Source organism: Hyla sarda, chromosome 2 (genome assembly GCF_029499605.1).
Source record: "Hyla sarda isolate aHylSar1 chromosome 2, aHylSar1.hap1, whole genome shotgun sequence".
Taxonomy (NCBI): Eukaryota; Metazoa; Chordata; class Amphibia; order Anura; family Hylidae; genus Hyla; species Hyla sarda.
This window is the reverse complement of record NC_079190.1, coordinates 506,072,845-506,091,211: the sequence shown is the minus strand read 5'-3', so window position 1 is coordinate 506,091,211 and position 18,367 is coordinate 506,072,845. Positions and strand designations below refer to the sequence as shown.

The 18,367-nt window shown below is 40.8% G+C and overlaps 1 protein-coding gene across 1 annotated transcript in view; it reads right to left on the bottom strand.

Moving 5' to 3' along the window:
* The window catches only part of ARHGAP31 (Rho GTPase activating protein 31), a 91,416-nt gene extending 76,139 nt beyond the window's left edge, over positions 1 to 15,277 (bottom strand). The window contains exon 1 of the mRNA XM_056560225.1: positions 15,224 to 15,277. Coding sequence (XP_056416200.1) covers positions 15,224 to 15,277 — 54 coding nt within the window. The remainder of the gene's footprint in view (positions 1 to 15,223) is intronic.
* Positions 15,278 to 18,367: the final 3,090 nt, after the last annotated feature.

The window sequence follows — 18,367 nt, the reverse complement described above, 5'->3', positions numbered from 1 at the left end:
GTACCGCCATGAATTGATGGATAAATATTACTTCTAAATTATAGATAATGTGGATAACATTTAGTTAGGGCCGCAGAGTTAGATGCAGCCCTAACTAAATGAGCTGCAGACTGGCATGGGAAGAGTCACAGGGATATGATCCACAGCAGAGCGTAGATTTTATGTAACATTCATAATTGATTATACACTGTCGTCTAAAAGATGAACAATATCTGTACACGATACTGGTCCGGGAGGCTTATCCTTGCTTTCTGTGATCTATTAAGGACATTATTATAGTAGTTATATTCTTGTACATAGGAGCAGTATTATAGTAGTTATATTCTTGTACATAGGAGCAGTATTATAGTAGTTATATTCTTGTATATAGGAGACAGTATTATAGTAGTTATATTCTTGTACATAGGAGCAGTATTATAGTAGATATATTCTTGTATATAGGAGCAGTATTATAGTAGTTATAGTCTTGTATATAGGAGCAGTATTATAGTAGTTATATTCTTGTATATAGGAGCAGTATTATAGTAGTTATATTCTTGTATATAGGAGCAGTATTATAGTAGTTATATTCTTGTATATAGGAGCAGTATTATAGTAGTTATAGTCTTGTATATAGGAGCAGTATTATAGTAGTTATATTCTTGTATATAGGAGCAGTATTATAGTAGTTATATTCTTGTATATAGGAGCAGTATTATAGTAGTTATATTCTTGTATATAGGAGCAGTATTATAGTAGTTATAGTCTTGTATATAGGAACAGTATTATAGTAGTTATATTCTTGTATATAGTAGGCAGTATTATAGTAGTTATATTCTTGTATATAGGGAGCAGTATTATAGTAGTTATATTCTTGTATATAGGAGCAGTATTATAGTAGTTATATTCTTGTATATAGGAGGCAGTATTATAGTAGTTATATTCTTGTAGATAGGAGCAGTATTATAGTAGATATATTCTTGTAGATAGGAGCAGTATTATAGTAGTTATATTCTTGTATATAAGAGCAGTATTATAGTAGTTATATTCTTGTATATAGGAGCAGTATTATAGTAGTTATATTCTTGTATATAGGAGCAGTATTATAGTAGTTATATTCTTGTATATAAGAGCAGTATTATAGTAGTTATAGTCTTGTATGTAGGAGCAGTATTATAGTAGTTATATTCTTGTATATCGGAGCAGTATTATAGTAGCGATATTCTTGTATATAGGAGCAGTATTATAGTAGTTATATTCTTGTATATAAGAGCAGTATTATAGTAGTTATATTCTTGTATATAGGAGCAGTATTATAGTAGTTATATTCTTGTATATAGGAGCAGTATTATAGTAGTTATATTCTTGTATATCGGAGCAGTATTATAGTAGTGATATTCTTGTATATAGGAGCAGTATTATAGTAGTTATATTCTTGTATATAAGAGCAGTATTATAGTAGTTATATTCTTGTATATAGGAGCAGTATTATAGTAGTTATATTCTTGTATATAAGAGCAGTATTATAGTAGTTATATTCTTGTATATAGGAGCAGTATTATAGTAGTTATATTCTTGTATATAGGAGCAGTATTATAGTAGTTATATTCTTCTATATAGGAGCAGTGTTATAGTAGTTATATTTCTGTACATAGGGGGTCGGTATTACCCAGTATTACATTTCTGTATGTTTTTCCTTGTAATCACAGGTATACAGCAAAGTTTTAGAATCAAACTGACATTATTCACAGTCCCACGTATAATCTGCCTATTTTAAGTTTATTTAGGCGTCTCAACAGCTGCTATGGGCTACGTGTTATTTTTGTGTAGGTCTCACGCTCGCCTCCTGCACGGTATCTGATTCATTAATAATAAATCACTTACATAATCTTTACACTGTGAATATCTCAGCTGTAGAAAAAATATGTTTTACTTTGTTATACTTCAATGATTGACTTTTAGCAATTAGGTCATATGTATCATACCGGAACTCACAACATCTTGCTCTTTCTAATCTTTCTATCTCTCTATCTATTATAGATCCTGTACTGATCCTGAGTTATATCCTGTATTATACCCCAGAGCTGTACTCACTATTCTGCTGGTGAGGTCACTGTGTACATAAATACATTACTTATCCTGTACTGATCCTGAGTTATATCCTGTATTATACTCCAGAGCTGTACTCACTATTCTGCTGGTGAGGTCACTGTGTACATACATTACATTACTTATCCTGTACTGATCCTGAGTTATATCCTGTATTATACCCCAGAGCTGTACTCACTATTCTGCTGGTGAGGTCACTGTGTACATAAATACATTACTTATCCTGTACTGATCCTGAGTTATATCCTGTATTATACTCCAGAACTGTACTCACTATTCTGCTGGTGAGGTCACTGTGTATATACATTACATTACTTATCCTGTACTGATCCTGAGTTTTATCCTGTATTATACTCCAGAGCTGTACTCACTATTCTGCTGGTGGGGTAACTGTGTATATACATTACTTATCCTGTACTGATCCTGAGTTATATCCTGTATTATACCCCAGAGCTGTACTCACTATTCTGCTGGTGTAGTCACTGTGTACATAGAATACATAAGTTGGGTATTTCATTTATTCATTATTATTATTATTATTTTTTTTACAGCTGGCCCCCAGTCAGGTACAGGGAAGAGCCTCTATTAACAAAGCATTCTTCATTTATCCTCAGTTGACCCAGTGATGCGCCATCTGGAGCCATCTGAGTGAGGAGAGGATGACCAGGATTATCGGAAAGCCATTAGACACAACTATATTCCGTACGTTGGCAATTTTTCAAGGCAAAAGTAACAGAACTTTACGCAACAGAATTTGTAGTCTGTGATTTTCTTTTATTGTGCTCAAGGGGAGGGAGGTGTCTCCTTAGGGTTCCAATGGGATTAAATCCATAATCATAGGCGATCACTAGGGGGAGCTGACGCTGCCTTTTGTAGAGTGTGTCAGCAGATAGGAACCAATATTCTGAATACTATCAATAGTCCATGGTCCTATATTATATAAAAGATAGCCTTATGCCAGCCCTCTGTTATGACACATGTATCAAAAGATTCATTAGTCGTCCTCCCTAACTGAGGTCCCTTTCCTTCATTTTCTTCTGTAAAAATGAACAAAAGTATTAATTGAGGCAGTCAACTATTCCTATATCCTCTTCTATATACCTTCCTTTCTTTGTTATTCATTTAGTCATTTCTTGTATTAATTTCCTTATTTCATTCATATATCTGAAGATGTGATGTCCAGACATGAAAAAGGTGATCATTGTGCTGCCATCTAGAGGTCATAAGGGGAATAGCACATTATATGAAACTACAGTAAATGTATATATATTACTGACTTAGAATGATCTACAAACTAAATAGTTACATGATGTGGAAAAGAAAACTAATTGTGCTGCCATCTAGAGTGATATCTCGGTGATACCTTCAGGGGGTATGAGTTCCAAACCTCATTCTGAATTATTGCTGGCTAGGCTCGGCTGACGGTTTACTATTACAGCTACCGGTCCCATTACGGGACTCTCCAGGTTTATGCAAGAAGATTGTATTGGAAGGAGTAGGTCCGCCTACAATGAGGCTATACTAAAATAGTGAATGACACTAGATGACAGAAGACAATGGCCCTCATTTATTATTCTAAACCCGACTTGTTTTGTCGGGTTTTTTTGGCGCATCTTTGTCTGCGACACAATGCAACATTTTTTCCCGACGGACCCGATGTGGATTCTCCCAAACCCGAAAAAGGGGCGTAACCCGACATTTCTGAGCTTTCCCACGTATTTATAAAGGTTTCCAACCCGAATTTGTTGAATTTTTGTGGATTTTTTCCCGACAGCTCAGAGGAGTTGGAAACCAAAACCAACAAAACCCACGTGCGACAAACAGGATGCGACATAATAATAAATACCAGGGGAAAAAAGCAGTCGGGTAAGAAAGCAAGAGAGACTTACAACCCGATTTTCTAAGTAAATGAGGGCCAATATGTAGAATTTTTTGGTAATTCAATATATACAAAAATGTGAAGAAATGTATATGTATAGCAGTGATAGTACCACACATCACAGTTAAAGGGGTATTCCAAGCAAAAACCTTTTTTTTTTTATATATATCAACTGGCTCTGGAAAGTTAAACAGATTTGTAAATTACTTCTATTAAAAAATCTTAATCCTTCCAATAGTTATTAGCTTCTGAAGTTTTCTGTCTAACTGCTCAATGATGATGTCACGTCCCGGGAGCTGTGCATGATGGGAGAATATCCTCATAGGAACTGCACAGCTCCCGGGACGTGAGTCATCAGAGAGCAGTTAGACAGAAAACAGCAACTCAACTTCAGATGCTAATAACTATTGGATGGATTAAGATTTTTTAATAGAAGTAATTTACAAATCTGTTTAACTTTCCGGAGCCAGTTGATATATAAAAAAAAGTTTTGGCCTGGAATACCCCTTTAATGTAATATTTAGCACTAACACTACCATATTAATGAGGGGGGCCCCATTAGTGCACTCATCAAGTACACTCAATTACCTCGAACAGAAACAAGATTGAACTCATATAAAACATGTATAGGAAATGGAGTCATTCAGACCGCACGGTTTCACAGACTGCAGTCTGAACGTCCATTCCGCTTCCCTTTTTAACAATAATCTGTCCCAACTACCTCCCCTCTTGGGTGATGGTATCACCTCTATGACTTGAATATCACTCTGATGAAATTCTGCAGAATGTTTGCCGGTGTCTCTCTGGCATGTTTGCTATCACTTATGTGTTCCTGTAGTCTTTTTTTCCAAGTTCTAAATGTCTTCCCTACATAGTTACGAGGACATCCACAGCTTAGTAAATATACTACGCCTTCCGTGTCACAGTTCGCAAAGTGACGATTGTCAAATTTCTCTTTAGTATGGGCACTCACAAAGTTTTTACTCTTAAAGGGGTATTCCAGGCAAAAACGTTTTTTTATATATCAACTGGCTCCGGAAAGTTAAACAGATTTGTAAATTACTTCTATTAAAAAATCTTAATCCTTCCAATAGTTATTAGCTTCTGAAGTTGAGTTGCTGTTTTCTGTCTAACTGCTCTCTTATGACTCACGTCCCGGGAGCTGTGCAGTTCCTATGGGGATATTCTCCCATCATGCACAGCTCCCGGGACGTGACATCATCATTGAGCAGTTAGACAGAAAACTTCAGAAGCTAATAACTATTGAAAGGATTAAGATTTTTTAATAGAAGTAATTTACAAATCTGTTTAACTTTCCAGAGCCAGTTGATATATAAAAAAAAAGCTTTTGCCTGGAATACCCCTTTAAGAATGAAGGGACAGACACAACACCTCCAACACGGGTATGTGCCCTTTGGTTTACTCGAACCAAGCCATCCTTCATTCTGTAGTTCTGGTTCAAAGTAGCTATGGGTTAATCTGTCTTTTACATTTTTACCACGTCTGTATGTGATTATGGGTAATCTAGGGATCAGGTCCACCAAATTTTTATCTGCTGACAATATGCCCCAATATGTATCGAAGATCTTTTTTTATTTCTTCTGCCTTTTCATCAAAGGTACCAATGATCCTTGGGACATTGTCAGTATCTTTTTTTTCTTTGGGTGTAAGTAATTTCGTCAAATGATGTGGAAAAAAAAAAAAAACTAATTGTGCTGCCATCTACAGGTCATAAGGGGAACAGCATTTTTAATGCAAATCTACAATAGAGGTATGTACAATACTGACTTAGAATAATCTACAAACTACATTGTAACAGGATGAAACATAGAAACATATAATTTGTCAGCAGATAAGAACCATTTGGTCCATCTAGTCTGCCCAATATTCTTACGGGGTACTCCTCCTCTGGCATCTTATCCCCTATCCAAAGGATAGGGGATAAGATGTCAGATCGCCGCGGTCCCGCTGCTGGGGACCCCGGGGACTGCTGCTGCGGCACCCCGCTATCATTACTGCAAAGAGCTAGTTCGCTCTGTGCGTAATGACGGACAATACAGGGGCCGGAGCAGCGTGACGTCATGGCTCCGCCCCTCATGACATCACAGCCCGTCCCCTTAATGCAAGTCTATGGCAGGGGCGTGACGACCACCACACCCCCTCCCATAGACTTATATTGACGGGGGCGGGCCATGATTTCACGAGGGGCGGGGCCATGATGTAACAATGCTCCGGCCCCTGTATCGCCCGTCATTACGTGCAGAGCGATCTCGCTCTGCGCAGTAATGATAGCGCGGTGCCGCAGCAGCGATCCCCGGGGTCCCCAGCAGCGGGACCCCAGCGATCTGACATCTTATCCCCTATCCTTTGGATAGGGGATAAGATGTCTAGGGGCGGAGTACCCCTTTAATACTATCAGTCACTGGCCCTATCTTATATATAGGATAGCCTTATGCCTATCCCTATCTTATATAAAGGATAGCCTTATGCCTATCCCTATCTTATATAAATGATAGCCTTATGCCTATCCCTATCTTATATAAATGATAGCCTTATGCCTATCCCTATCTTATATAAAGGATAGCCTTATGCCTATCCCTATCTTATATAAATGATAGCCTTATGCCTATCCCTATCTTATATAAATGATAGCCTTATGCCTATCCCTATCTTATATAAATGATAGCCTTATGCCTATCCCTATCTTATATAAAGGATAGCCTTATGCCTATCCCTATCTTATATAAATGATAGCCTTATGCCTATCCCTATCTTATATAAAGGATAGCCTTATGCCTATCCCTATCTTATATAAAGGATAGCCTTATACCTATCCCTATCTTATATAAAGGATAGCCTTATGCCTATCCCTATCTTATATAAAGGATAGCCTTATGCCTATCCCTATCTTATATAAAGGATATACTTATGCCTATCCCTATCTTATATAAAGGATATACTTATGCCTATCCCTATCTTATATAAAGGATATACTTATGCCTATCCCTATCTTATATAAAGGATATACTTATGCCTATCCCTATCTTATATAAAGGATATACTTATGCCTATCCCTATCTTATATAAAGGATATACTTATGCCTATCCCTATCTTATATAAAGGATAGCCTTATGCCTATCCCTATCTTATTTGATATGCAATCCCTCTGTCAAGGCACATGCATCAAATGATTCATCCATCTTCCTCCCTAACTGAGGTCCTTTTCTTTCATTTTCTTATGTAAATACTGAACAGAATTCTCAATTGAAGAAGTCAGCTAGTCCTTTATCCTCTTGTACATACCTTCTTTTCTTTGTCTATAATGCAGTTATTACTTGTTTTTCATTTGCTTTTTTATTTATGTATCTGAAGATGTGATGATGCGAAAAGGAACTAATTGTGCTGCCATCTAGAGGTCATAAGAGGTATAGCATTTTCGATTAAAATCTAGTTTAAATGTATGTATATTACTGACTTAGAATAATCTACAAACTACATTGTAACATGATGTGGAAAGGAACCCACTGTACTGCCATCTAGAGGTAATCAGGGGAATTGAATTTAAAGGGGTACTCCGGTGGAACACTTTTTTTTTTAAATCAACTGGTGCCAGAAAGTTAAACAGATTTGTAAATTACTTCTATAAAAAAAATCTTAATCCTTCAAGTACTTATTAGCTGCCGAATACTACAGAGGAAATTATTTTCTTTTTGGAACACAGAGCTCTCTGCTGACATCGCAAGCACAGTGCTCTCTGCTGACACCTCTGTCCATTTTAGGAACTGTCCAGAGCAGCATATGTTTTCTATGGGGATTTTCTCCTTCTCTGGACAGTTCTTAAAATGGACAGAGATGTCAGCAGAGAGCACTGTGCTCAGGATGTCAGCAGAGAGCTTTGTGTTCCAAAAAGAAAAGAATTTCCTCCGTAGTATTCAGCAGCTAATAAGTACTGGAAGGATTAAGATTTTATAATAGAAGTCATTTACAAATAGGTTAAACTTTCTGGCACCAGTTGATTTAAATAAAAAAAATAAAAGTTTTCCACCGGAGTACCCCTTTAAGATGTAAATCTACAATAGAGGTATGTACAATACTGACTTATAATAATCTACAAACTACACTGTAACATGATGTGAAAAATGACTCATTGTGCTGCCATCTAGAGGTCATAAGGGGAATTTAATTAATGATGCAAATCTACAGTGCAGTAGAGGTATGTACAATAGTGACTTATAATAATCTACAAACTACTCTTTAACATGATGTGAAAAGGAACTCATTGTGCTGCCATCTAGAGGTCATAAGGGGAATTTAATTAATGATGCAAATCTAAAGTGCAGTAGAGGTATGTACAATACTGACTTATAATAATTTGGCAGGGTACCTACCGTAATCGGCTCTGCGGGCAGATACCTTGGCCAACGCCAAGGGGGATGCCGGGAGCATTTGTGGTCCCCTAGTAGCTTTGGCGAAAAGGGACATCGAACCTGGAACCTCGCAGGTACCTTTTGGTCCGGAGGCGAAGGGTAAGGTTTGTTGGGGGGCCTCTCTCCTATCGGAGAAGGGCTTGCGATAGACCGCATCCTTTGTGCACGTTTTTTTTAGTGTAACACGTTTGCACTTTTTCTTGCACTTTGGGTGAATCGAAAGCACGTTCCTCGGCTTTAGATAAAAAAAAAAAAAAAAACTGACTTATAATAATCTATAAACTACACTTTAACATGATGTGAAAAGGAACTCATTGTGCTGCCATCTAGAGGTCATAAGGGGAATTTAATTAATGATGCAAATCTACAGTAGAGGTATGTACAATACTGACTTGTAATAATCTACAAACTACACTTTAACATGATGTGAAAAGGAACTCATTGTGCTGCCACCTAGAGGTCATAAGGGGCAGAGCTAGTTTTAATTACTATAATTATTGTTCCTTTCTTTTTTCGTTTTATTTTTTTTATACTTTCTTTATGTGCACAAATTTTCATTGTAACCTTCATATTATTCTTTTTTTTTTTTTTTTACAGTAATAATTTGTGTTCTGAGCAGGTAATGCGGCGGATACGTGAAATTATTGTTGTGAAGTAGATTTCATTCTGGAACGACTATAAAGTCTCGGAGCAGCGGCGGGGGCTCAGGACTGACTACAAATAGCGGACTGCAGGCAGAACACTTGAAAGAACATTGTGAAGGGCGATCAGTCCGGCTGCCGCAGGTTCTTTTATTAGAACCTTCGCATCGCGCTTTCGCCGGCTGGAATCTCAATGTCTCGCCCATTATAGTATTCGCACTAGAGGCGCTGACTTCTGCATTAATCGTAGACATAGCTGAGATTCCTGCTCCGCACAAGTGATGCTTGTGGCATCTTAAGAGTCTTATAATTAACCGAGAACACGGATGTCGGAGAGTCTTTGCAGCTGCAGTATGTATAGACTCGCCATGGGGGAGGGAGGGGATGTATGTAACCCAATAGAGCCAAAGACGAATTAGAAGGACTCAAAACAGTCCCAAGAAAGAAAAAGAGAAGGTAGTCGGCACTGCAAGCATGTATACGCCATCAATGGATGTATTAAAGGGGTACTCCCGTGGAAAACTTTTTTTTTTTTTTTTTTACATCAACTGGTGCCAGAAAGTTAACCAGATTTGTAAATCACTTCTATAAAAAAATCTCAATCCTTCCAGGACTTTTTAGGGGCTGTATACTAAAGAGAAATCCGAAAAAGAAATGCATTTCCTCTGATGTCATGACCACAGTGCTCTCTGCTGACCTCTGCTGTCCATTTTAGGAACTGTCCAGAGCAGCATATGTTTGCTATGGGGATTTTCTCCTGCTCTGGACAGTTCTTAAAATGGACAGCAGAGGTCAGCAGAGAGCACTGTGGTCATGACATCAGAGGAAATGCATTTCTTTTTCGGATTTCTCTTTAGTATACAGCCCCTAAAAAGTACTGGAAGGATTAAGATTTTTTTTTTTTTAATAGAAGTGATTTACAAATCTGTTTAACTTTCTGGCACCAGTTGATTTAAAAAAAAAAAAAAAAAAAGTTTTCCACGGGAGTACCCCTTTAATAAGACCGCTCAAAGACTAGGTCTAGAAAATAAACTAGAAAATAAAGTCCATGGAAATATAAATAACGGAGCACTCACCCATGAAGCTGAAGTTCCAATCACAGTACGAAAGTCCTATTCGGACCGAAGCGGGGAGGTGGCAGATGGTACCGGGGGAGTACAAATGTTGGCTACGGACCGTATCACGCCACTTGGCGCTTCGTCAGGCCGCACGAGTGCGGCCTGACGAAGCGCCAAATGGCGTGATACGGTCCGTGGCCAGCATCTGAACTCCCCCGGTACCATCTGCCACCTCCCCGCTTCGTTCCGAAGAGGACTTTTGTACTACGATTGGAACTAGGGATCGACCGATATTGATTTGTTTAGGGCCGATACCGATAATCTGTGAACTTTCAGGCCGATAGCCGATAATTTATACCGATATTCCGTTATAAGTTATCAGCTATTTCTCAACCCCCCCCCAAGAGACCGCCGCCGCCACCAGCTTCTCTCCCCGTGCCTGTCCTGGGGTCCTCCACCACTGCCGCTACCCCCCCCCCCCTGCCTATCCTCTGGCCAGAGACTGCCGCTGCCCGCTTCACTCTCCACTGCCGGTCCTGAGTCCAACCACCGCCGCTGCCCCATTGTCTCCCCCATCCCCGGTTTTATACTTACCTTTTCCCAGGGTCCGCACTTCTTCTGCCTCCGGCTGCATCCTGAGCTGTCACTGTGTTACTGACGGTGATGTCGTGTTGAGGACGTTACTCGTCATTGCGCAGCGCACAGCAACAGCACAGGATGCCGCAGGAGCCAGAACTAGCGCGGATCCCGGGAATTTAAAAAAACGGGGATGGGGGAGGCAATAAGGCAGCGGCCGTGGCGGTGGTCTTTGGCTGGGGGGGGGCGCGGCATTAATTGCTGATACCGATAACGTCCATAATCGTAAATATCGGCCGATAATATCGGCCAAACCTATCACCGGTCGATCCCTAATTGGAACTTCAGCTTTAGGCAGCATTCACACCACGTTTTTGCAATACAGTTCCCGTATACGTTTTCAATGTGAAAACCGTACGGAACCGTATTGAAAACCGTATGCCAAACGATGTATCAGGTTGCATCCGTTTTGCGTCTTGTACGTTTTGTTCTTTTTTTTCCCCGCACCGAAAACCGTAGTCTACCACGTTTTTTGGTCTGGGTGAAAAAATGTATTAAACCGTATACGTTTTTTTAAGATGGGAGTCAATGGGAACTGTACAGAACCGTATGTGCGTACGTTTCCATCCGGTTTGCACCATACGGTTTTTGACTTTACACAGTTTTTTTTCTTTGAATTTCAATCAAACAAGTGAAACTTTATTCATAATGGAGTGAAATGTTAAAAACTTATCCGTTTTTTTCTATAAAAACGGATGCAACCGGACATCATTTTTCAAACTGTATACAGTTTTTAACCGTATACGGGTTAAAATTTGTGCACACGTTTTGATACAGTTTAGTCCAGTTTTGAGGAATCAGTTTTTCATCCAAAAACCTGAAATGGGAACTGTATTGCTAAAACGTGGTGTGAATGTACCCTTACTGGTGAGTGCTCCGTTATACATTCTCTACTCATGAATAAGGGTGATTTTTGCAAAGTAATGGCCCGTACATTTGCATTGCATATTGTAAGGGTTCTGGGAGTCTATACAGACAGGCAAGTGGCAGTAAACAGCAGTCAGAGACAGTGACGCAGTTCACACGCAGGGCTTCTCCTGTAGTTTTTTGTCCAATAACAAAATAAAGCCATAATGACAAAACTAAACAAAACTTGCTTGTCCAGCAGTAACAAAACACTTTAAGTGGCCCTCACTAGACAAGTGTCTTACTACCGGCCACTCGATAAAACAAACTTTGAAGGTGTTACCTCACACCACTGTCACAAAGTTGTCTTTTTATGGCTGCCATCTGAAGGTCCGGGTCCTCTAAACCCCTCTAGCAGATTAACTTTCAACTAGTTTTAACACCCATTAACAAGCTGACTTCAGCACCTGTGCAGATCTAGGCTTGTTTAAAAACCTGTCATGGCCTAAGAAGCAGAATGAAAGACCCCACTACCAGTTCAATGAGCCCAGTCACTCCACAGGCACCTCAACTTTGACTAAACATGCCATGATCAGCATTGATCATGCCATCTACAGAGTTAACAGGGTACTCCGGTGGATTAAAAAAAAAAATGTTAATCAGCTGGTGCCAGAAAGGTTTGTAAATGACTTCTATTTAAAAATCCAAATTTTTCCAGTACTTATCAGCTGCTGTATGCTCCAGAGGAAGTTCTTTTCCTTTTTGAATTTTTTTTTTTTTTTTCTGACCACAGTGCTCTCTGCTGACACCTCTGTCCATGTCAGGAACTGTCCAGAACAGGAGAAAATCCCTACAGCAAACCTCTCCTGCTCTGGACAGTTCCTGACATTGACAGAGGTGTCAGCAGAGAGCACTGTAGTCAGACCCCTTTAATGGTGGACATCAGCATGATCGTTGATGTCAGCCATTATGAGTGTGTCCCTGGCCGCTGATAGCTGCCAGAACTCACCTGCTATGCAGCAAGTGCAACTCCTATGCTCACTTCATAGCTACATTGTAAATGTGCAGGAAGTTATTTGTTGCAGCACTGTACATTTATAGCACGGGGATAGGCTATAGGGCTGGGGGCATCAATTTGAATCTTTGTCCGAAGGACACAGATAGGGCGTGCAGAGGTATCAGTCACACTTGAACCTAGATGTCCAAAAGCCCCACTGTCACATTAGATATTAGTATTTTAAGTGGCACCTGGTAGGTGGAGCTATGATATCACAGTGGAGCTTTAAGCTCCACCTCTGAGGAGTGTGAAGAACTTTTCTACAGTCTAGAAATGTATTTTTATATATAGGAGTCATCCAGTCATTGTTATGGAGGGTGATCTTTATGATGCGCTATTCCTGATCGTTCAACAATGGCAATTTCCGACATCCCCTCGGCAGTAGAATGCGGTAACACAAAGTAAAAAATAAAATAATTACAAAATCAATATAGCTGCACAACAAAACTTTGGTATCATATTCCAGAATCTTGCTGCCTCCTTTAATAGATTAACCCTCGGCAAACCGGTCCTCAAGGGCCCTTAGGTGACACCAACAAAGACTATTCACTCCACAGATTTGAAATGCGTGAGAGGCGCTGAGCTCTTCCTATTGATGCTGTTAATGCCTTTCAGTAAAGAGATTGTTTTATTATTCCGAATCTGTGCTGACATTGTGTGCCGAGGCATTCTGCTGCGAAAGTGAAGACAAAGCAACTTTTTATGTAACCGTAGGTGGAAAATGTTATCTGAAGTTTCCAAGGCAATGGAGAAGTATTCAGGAGAAGTCCATAGGGTCTTATGATTGACGTCATCCTATCAGTCTGTGGACGCGACCAAAGAAAGAAACAAGATGGCGGTGACCAGGGCAGACAATTACATTGACCATACAAGTACGACCATAAAAAAAAGTTCAACATCCGGGAACTTGAGTAAAGTAAATATGGGGTCAAGATGGTCGGTGGCTAGGGTAGACTATTGCATTGAGCTTGACCCTACGAAAGGTTCAATATCCAAGAACTTGAGTAAAGTAAATATGGGGTCAAGATGGCGGTGGCCAGGGTAGACAATTGCATTGAGCATGACCCTACAAAAGGTTCAATATCTAAGAACTCGAGAAGTTAGTATGGGGTCCACAAGGATACCTTGGTCATGGCTATTCTCCCAAAATTACCCAGTAGAGACATGGCCACCTGTATACCCACTTCTAAGAAATACAGAATTGTGGGAACAAGATAGAGTATTTGAGTCTTCTAAACCAATGAGGATGTCTATTGAAGATGCCAAGAAGAAACCAGCAAAGCGGTTTTCCCTGGCAAGACCAATGTGGCTGGTGCAAGACATATGTGGGTCCTACTATAATGGTCCCCATTGGTCTCATTGTACCCCACAATTGATGATTTACCAGGTCTCCTAGGCTCTTCCAAGCCCAGTGGTCCAATACTTTGCCCTGGTTTCTGTAGTACCCTGGATGTGGTATGGTTATGGCACATCTTCTATTCCAAATTTTAGGTGGACATCCAATCAACTTCATTTTTAGGGTCAACAAAGAATTGTCTCTAAGGGGTTTTGTACCCAATAGTGGACAATGATGTGTGCCAAGATCTTCTAGCAGTGGTGGGCCTTTTACTTGACCTGGCTTGAAAAAATATCCAACATGGAGTTTTTGTTTTGTGGAGATGCCCATTTTCGGTATTTGTATATAGCAATGTTTCCCCAACCAGAATGCCTTTAGCTGTGGCAAAACTACAACTCTAAGTATTCTTGTAGTTGTTGTTTTGCCACAGCTGGAAGCACGCTGGTTGGAAACACTAGTATATGGGCAAACACATAGTGGCCATATGGTGTACCAATGTAGTTCTACTGGTCAGCCAAGGAATCCATTCCAGGTAGGTAGGGTGGATGCTTTATAACATCAGGCACATCACTGTATTAAAGCTCTATAAGACTTTAGTAGTAAGGAACCATAATGCAGCAACCATAGAGGTCTACGAGACCCTACTGGACCTCGGGATGTCTCCCATTTCCCACCATGTTCCCTTGCATTTTGTTTTTCAGAGGTATGACCCCAGAAACATATCTAGTAGGGGATTGTATCTTAAGAATATAGTCCAGTATGGAGACACACAAGGAATGTCTATGGCACAAGGAATCCTTTCTACTGTGACAAGGTGTATGAATATTCCATAGATTGACCAGAGACTGAAGACCTATCTGTTGGATAGGCAATCACTGCTTGATCTGTGGAGCACTGAACTTCAGTACCCATTAATGAAGGGTCTAGGGTACAGTCAAACCAGCTTGTCCAAATGGGTAGCCGTGCCAAGTTGCAGAACAAGACACACCTGACCATATGCCCGTTTAACAATGAAGAAGATAACCTCAACCCATTAACTGGCCCAAAAGTCGGCCCCGCTTGGATCAGTCATTAACCATCAAAGAAGTTGCAGTTCGAGACATATCTACCCTATAGATGAGCCAATATGCCCATCTGACAATGAAGGAGGGGGAGTGCTCATTGGTGAACCTCAACCTCCTTACTTGCCCAAAGGTCAAACTGCATTGATCAATCATTGACCATCAAAGAAGTTGCAGTACAAGACATACTCACCCTTATAGAAGAGCCAATATTACCGTCTAACAATGAAGGATATAGAGAGCTCATGGGAGAACCTCAACCCCTTTCCTGGCCCAAAAGTTGGACCCCCATTGATCAATCATTGACCATCAAAGAAGTTGTAGTACAAGACATACCTGCCTTAATAGATTAGCCAATATTCCCATCTAACAATGAAGGATATAGAGAGCTCATGGGAGAACCTCAACCCCTTTACTGGTCCAAAGGTTGGACCCCCATTGATCAATCATTGCCCATCACAGAAGTTGCAGTATGAGATACACCTGCCCTTACAGATGAGCCAATGTGCCCTTCTAATAATGAAGGAGATGGAGTGCTCATTGGAGAACCTCAACCCCCTTACTGGTCCAAAGGTGGAACCTCCATGGATCAATCGCTGACCATCAAAGAAGTTGCAGTACAAGACACATCTGTCCTTATCTATGAGCTAATATGCCCATCTAACAATAAAGGAGATAGAGAATTCCTAGGAGAACCTCAACTATTTTGCTGGCCCAAAATATCATGAGCGGGCGCGTCCGTGACATCACGTGCCTCCGGCACTGAACTCAACGCTGTAAACGAACGCCGGGTGCAGCACGGAGATCGCGGGGGTCTCCTGTGATCAGATATCTTATCCCCTATGCTTTGGATAGGGGATAAGATATCTAGGGGTGGACCCCTATAACTATGGACCCAATATTGGTCAAAGCCCTTGAAAAGTCAAGTTGTTTCTCTGTGTTGTGTTCCTCTTTCCATAACTCTCTCAGGCTTAAATGGAAAGAATTGTTGAGTTATATGGGGGATAGACTTTTGTGGGTGATCTATTAGGCAAGGTTCACACAGTGTTTGTGTTTACTTTTAACGTATACATTTTATACTCTTAAAAGGATATCTATTAAAGGGGTTTTTACTTAATGAAAATTTATAATCTAGCCACAGAATTGGTGATTTGTGTCTGATTGGTAGATGGAGGATCCAGCTGGTGGGATCTTCTCCCATTCCGAGAGTGCCCAATTAGAGATGGTTGACTATGGGCAGTGCCGCTTTATGGGAATGCCAACCATAGCACATAACAGTGCTCGGCTATCTTTTGCAGTCCCATAGAGTCTGAATGGAGCAAAAGTGTGTTAGTCCAAAGCTCCACCCGGGTGCACAAGGCATTCTTATTTTTGTTATTGGTAAGGGTCCCATTACTCGAACCCACTCCCCCACCACCACCAATGAGACACATCACCAGATAAATGACTGTGTATTACAAGGATGGCTGGAATCTGCCAGGATGGAAGCCATTCTTACATAGCAGCTGTCCATGCTGGCCCATAGATGAGGGTCCTGGAGTCCTAAGCAGGGAAACCCCAATCAATGACGTTTATTTTACCATATGTCCATATGGCCTATAAAGTCTGACACCTATTTGTAGACCTTCGAAAAATGTTGTCATAGAGTTGCTACAATGTAGAAATCATACTGTAACAGTAAATGCATTGAACCCAAAGCCTTCACAACATGCCGGTGAAGAACATGAACACACAGCACCCGGTTTTGCAATTTTTAGGCCTTCTCCTTTCTGTTTGCGATTTAAAAAAAAAGTATTTAAAGGGGTACTCCGGCCCTAAGACATCTTATCCCCTATCCTGATCTGCAACTGTGTGATGTCACGCCCTGCCCCCTCAAAGCAAAGCTATGGGAGGGGGCGTGACGGCCGTCACGCCCCCTCCCATAGACTTGCATTGAGGGGGCGGTGGTGACATCCCATGGGGGCGGAGTCGTGACATCACGATACTCCGTCCCCCTGGTTGGGAGGCATGAGACTTGGAGCCTCCAGCGCTTCCTGCAGTGCTCACTGGTGAGTGCTTGCTGCATGCTAGATTGTGGGGGTCCCCAGCAGCGAGACCCCCTCGATCAGACATCTTATCCCCTATCCTTTGGATAGGGGATAAGATGTCTTAGGGCCGGAGTACTCCTTTAACGTCAAGCACCACATAAGTTATTTGCATGTGATATAGAGTGCGGCTCCTCAGAGCTCAAAGAATCAAATAAGAGCCCAAAGAAGACGTCCGATAGATCTTCTGGAGGGAGCGGGGGTACAGATATGCTTACTAAGGAAAAAACCTAAAAGGTCGAACTCTCCAGACTTCACACAATCCGGCAGATAAAAGCCGCATTAAATTTATGGCCACATTTTGCTCCTGACCCGGCAGAACCTTGGCTTTTATGTTGTTGAATTAAAAATTTATTTTGCTTTACAGAAAAAAAAAAAAAACATACGTAAAACTGCAACTACAGGCTATAGCGCTGAGGCTTAGCATAAAACTCCCATTTACAAAGCAATCTAAGTGGGTCTTAATGGAGCGGCAATGGTGATGCGATGGGGGGGGGGGGGGGGGGGGAGACTATTTTATAGACTCCATAGAAAATGTTATCAACATAAACAAACAAAGGAGCAGAAATGTCAGCAAATCTGCTATAGGAGAATAGATTGGGGGGTAGTTATCGAGTGACTATATTTCACCTTCTTTGATGGCCAATGATTGACGCATGGGGGTCCGGCCTTTGTGCCAATAAAGGTGTTGAGATTCTCCTATGAGGGCTCTATCTTCTTCATTGTTAGATGGGAATATTGGCTCATCTATAAGGCAGGTGTGTCTTGTACTGCACCTTCTTTGATGGTCAATGATTGATCGATGGGGGTCCGACCTTTAGTCAAGAGGTTTAGGTTTTCCAATGAGTTCTCCATCTCTTTGGTGGTAAGACTGGAATATTAGCTCATCTGTAAGGGCAGATGTTTGCTCCTTGCGTCGGATGTCTGGAGTGCCGCAGCCAAGATCGCGGGATAAGATAGGGGATAAGATGTCTAGGGGCGGAGTACCCCTTTAATGAAAAACTTAAGGAGCTCTAACTTCAAGGAATGGGTCTACTGGTTGAGCAGCTCGTTGATCTTATGGTCTTGTTATATATGGATCAGCAAAGTCAGGGCGGATTGGGTGAAGATTGGTCAAGAAGTTACTATAAATCTACACAACTCTATATATCCCAATAGCCGAGTAGCCAATGTGCCTAAAAGTTGTATTCTGTTGATGTCTCATGTTATTAGGTCTTCACAATTGGTTCGTGGAATGACCGCACTGGCTTCTA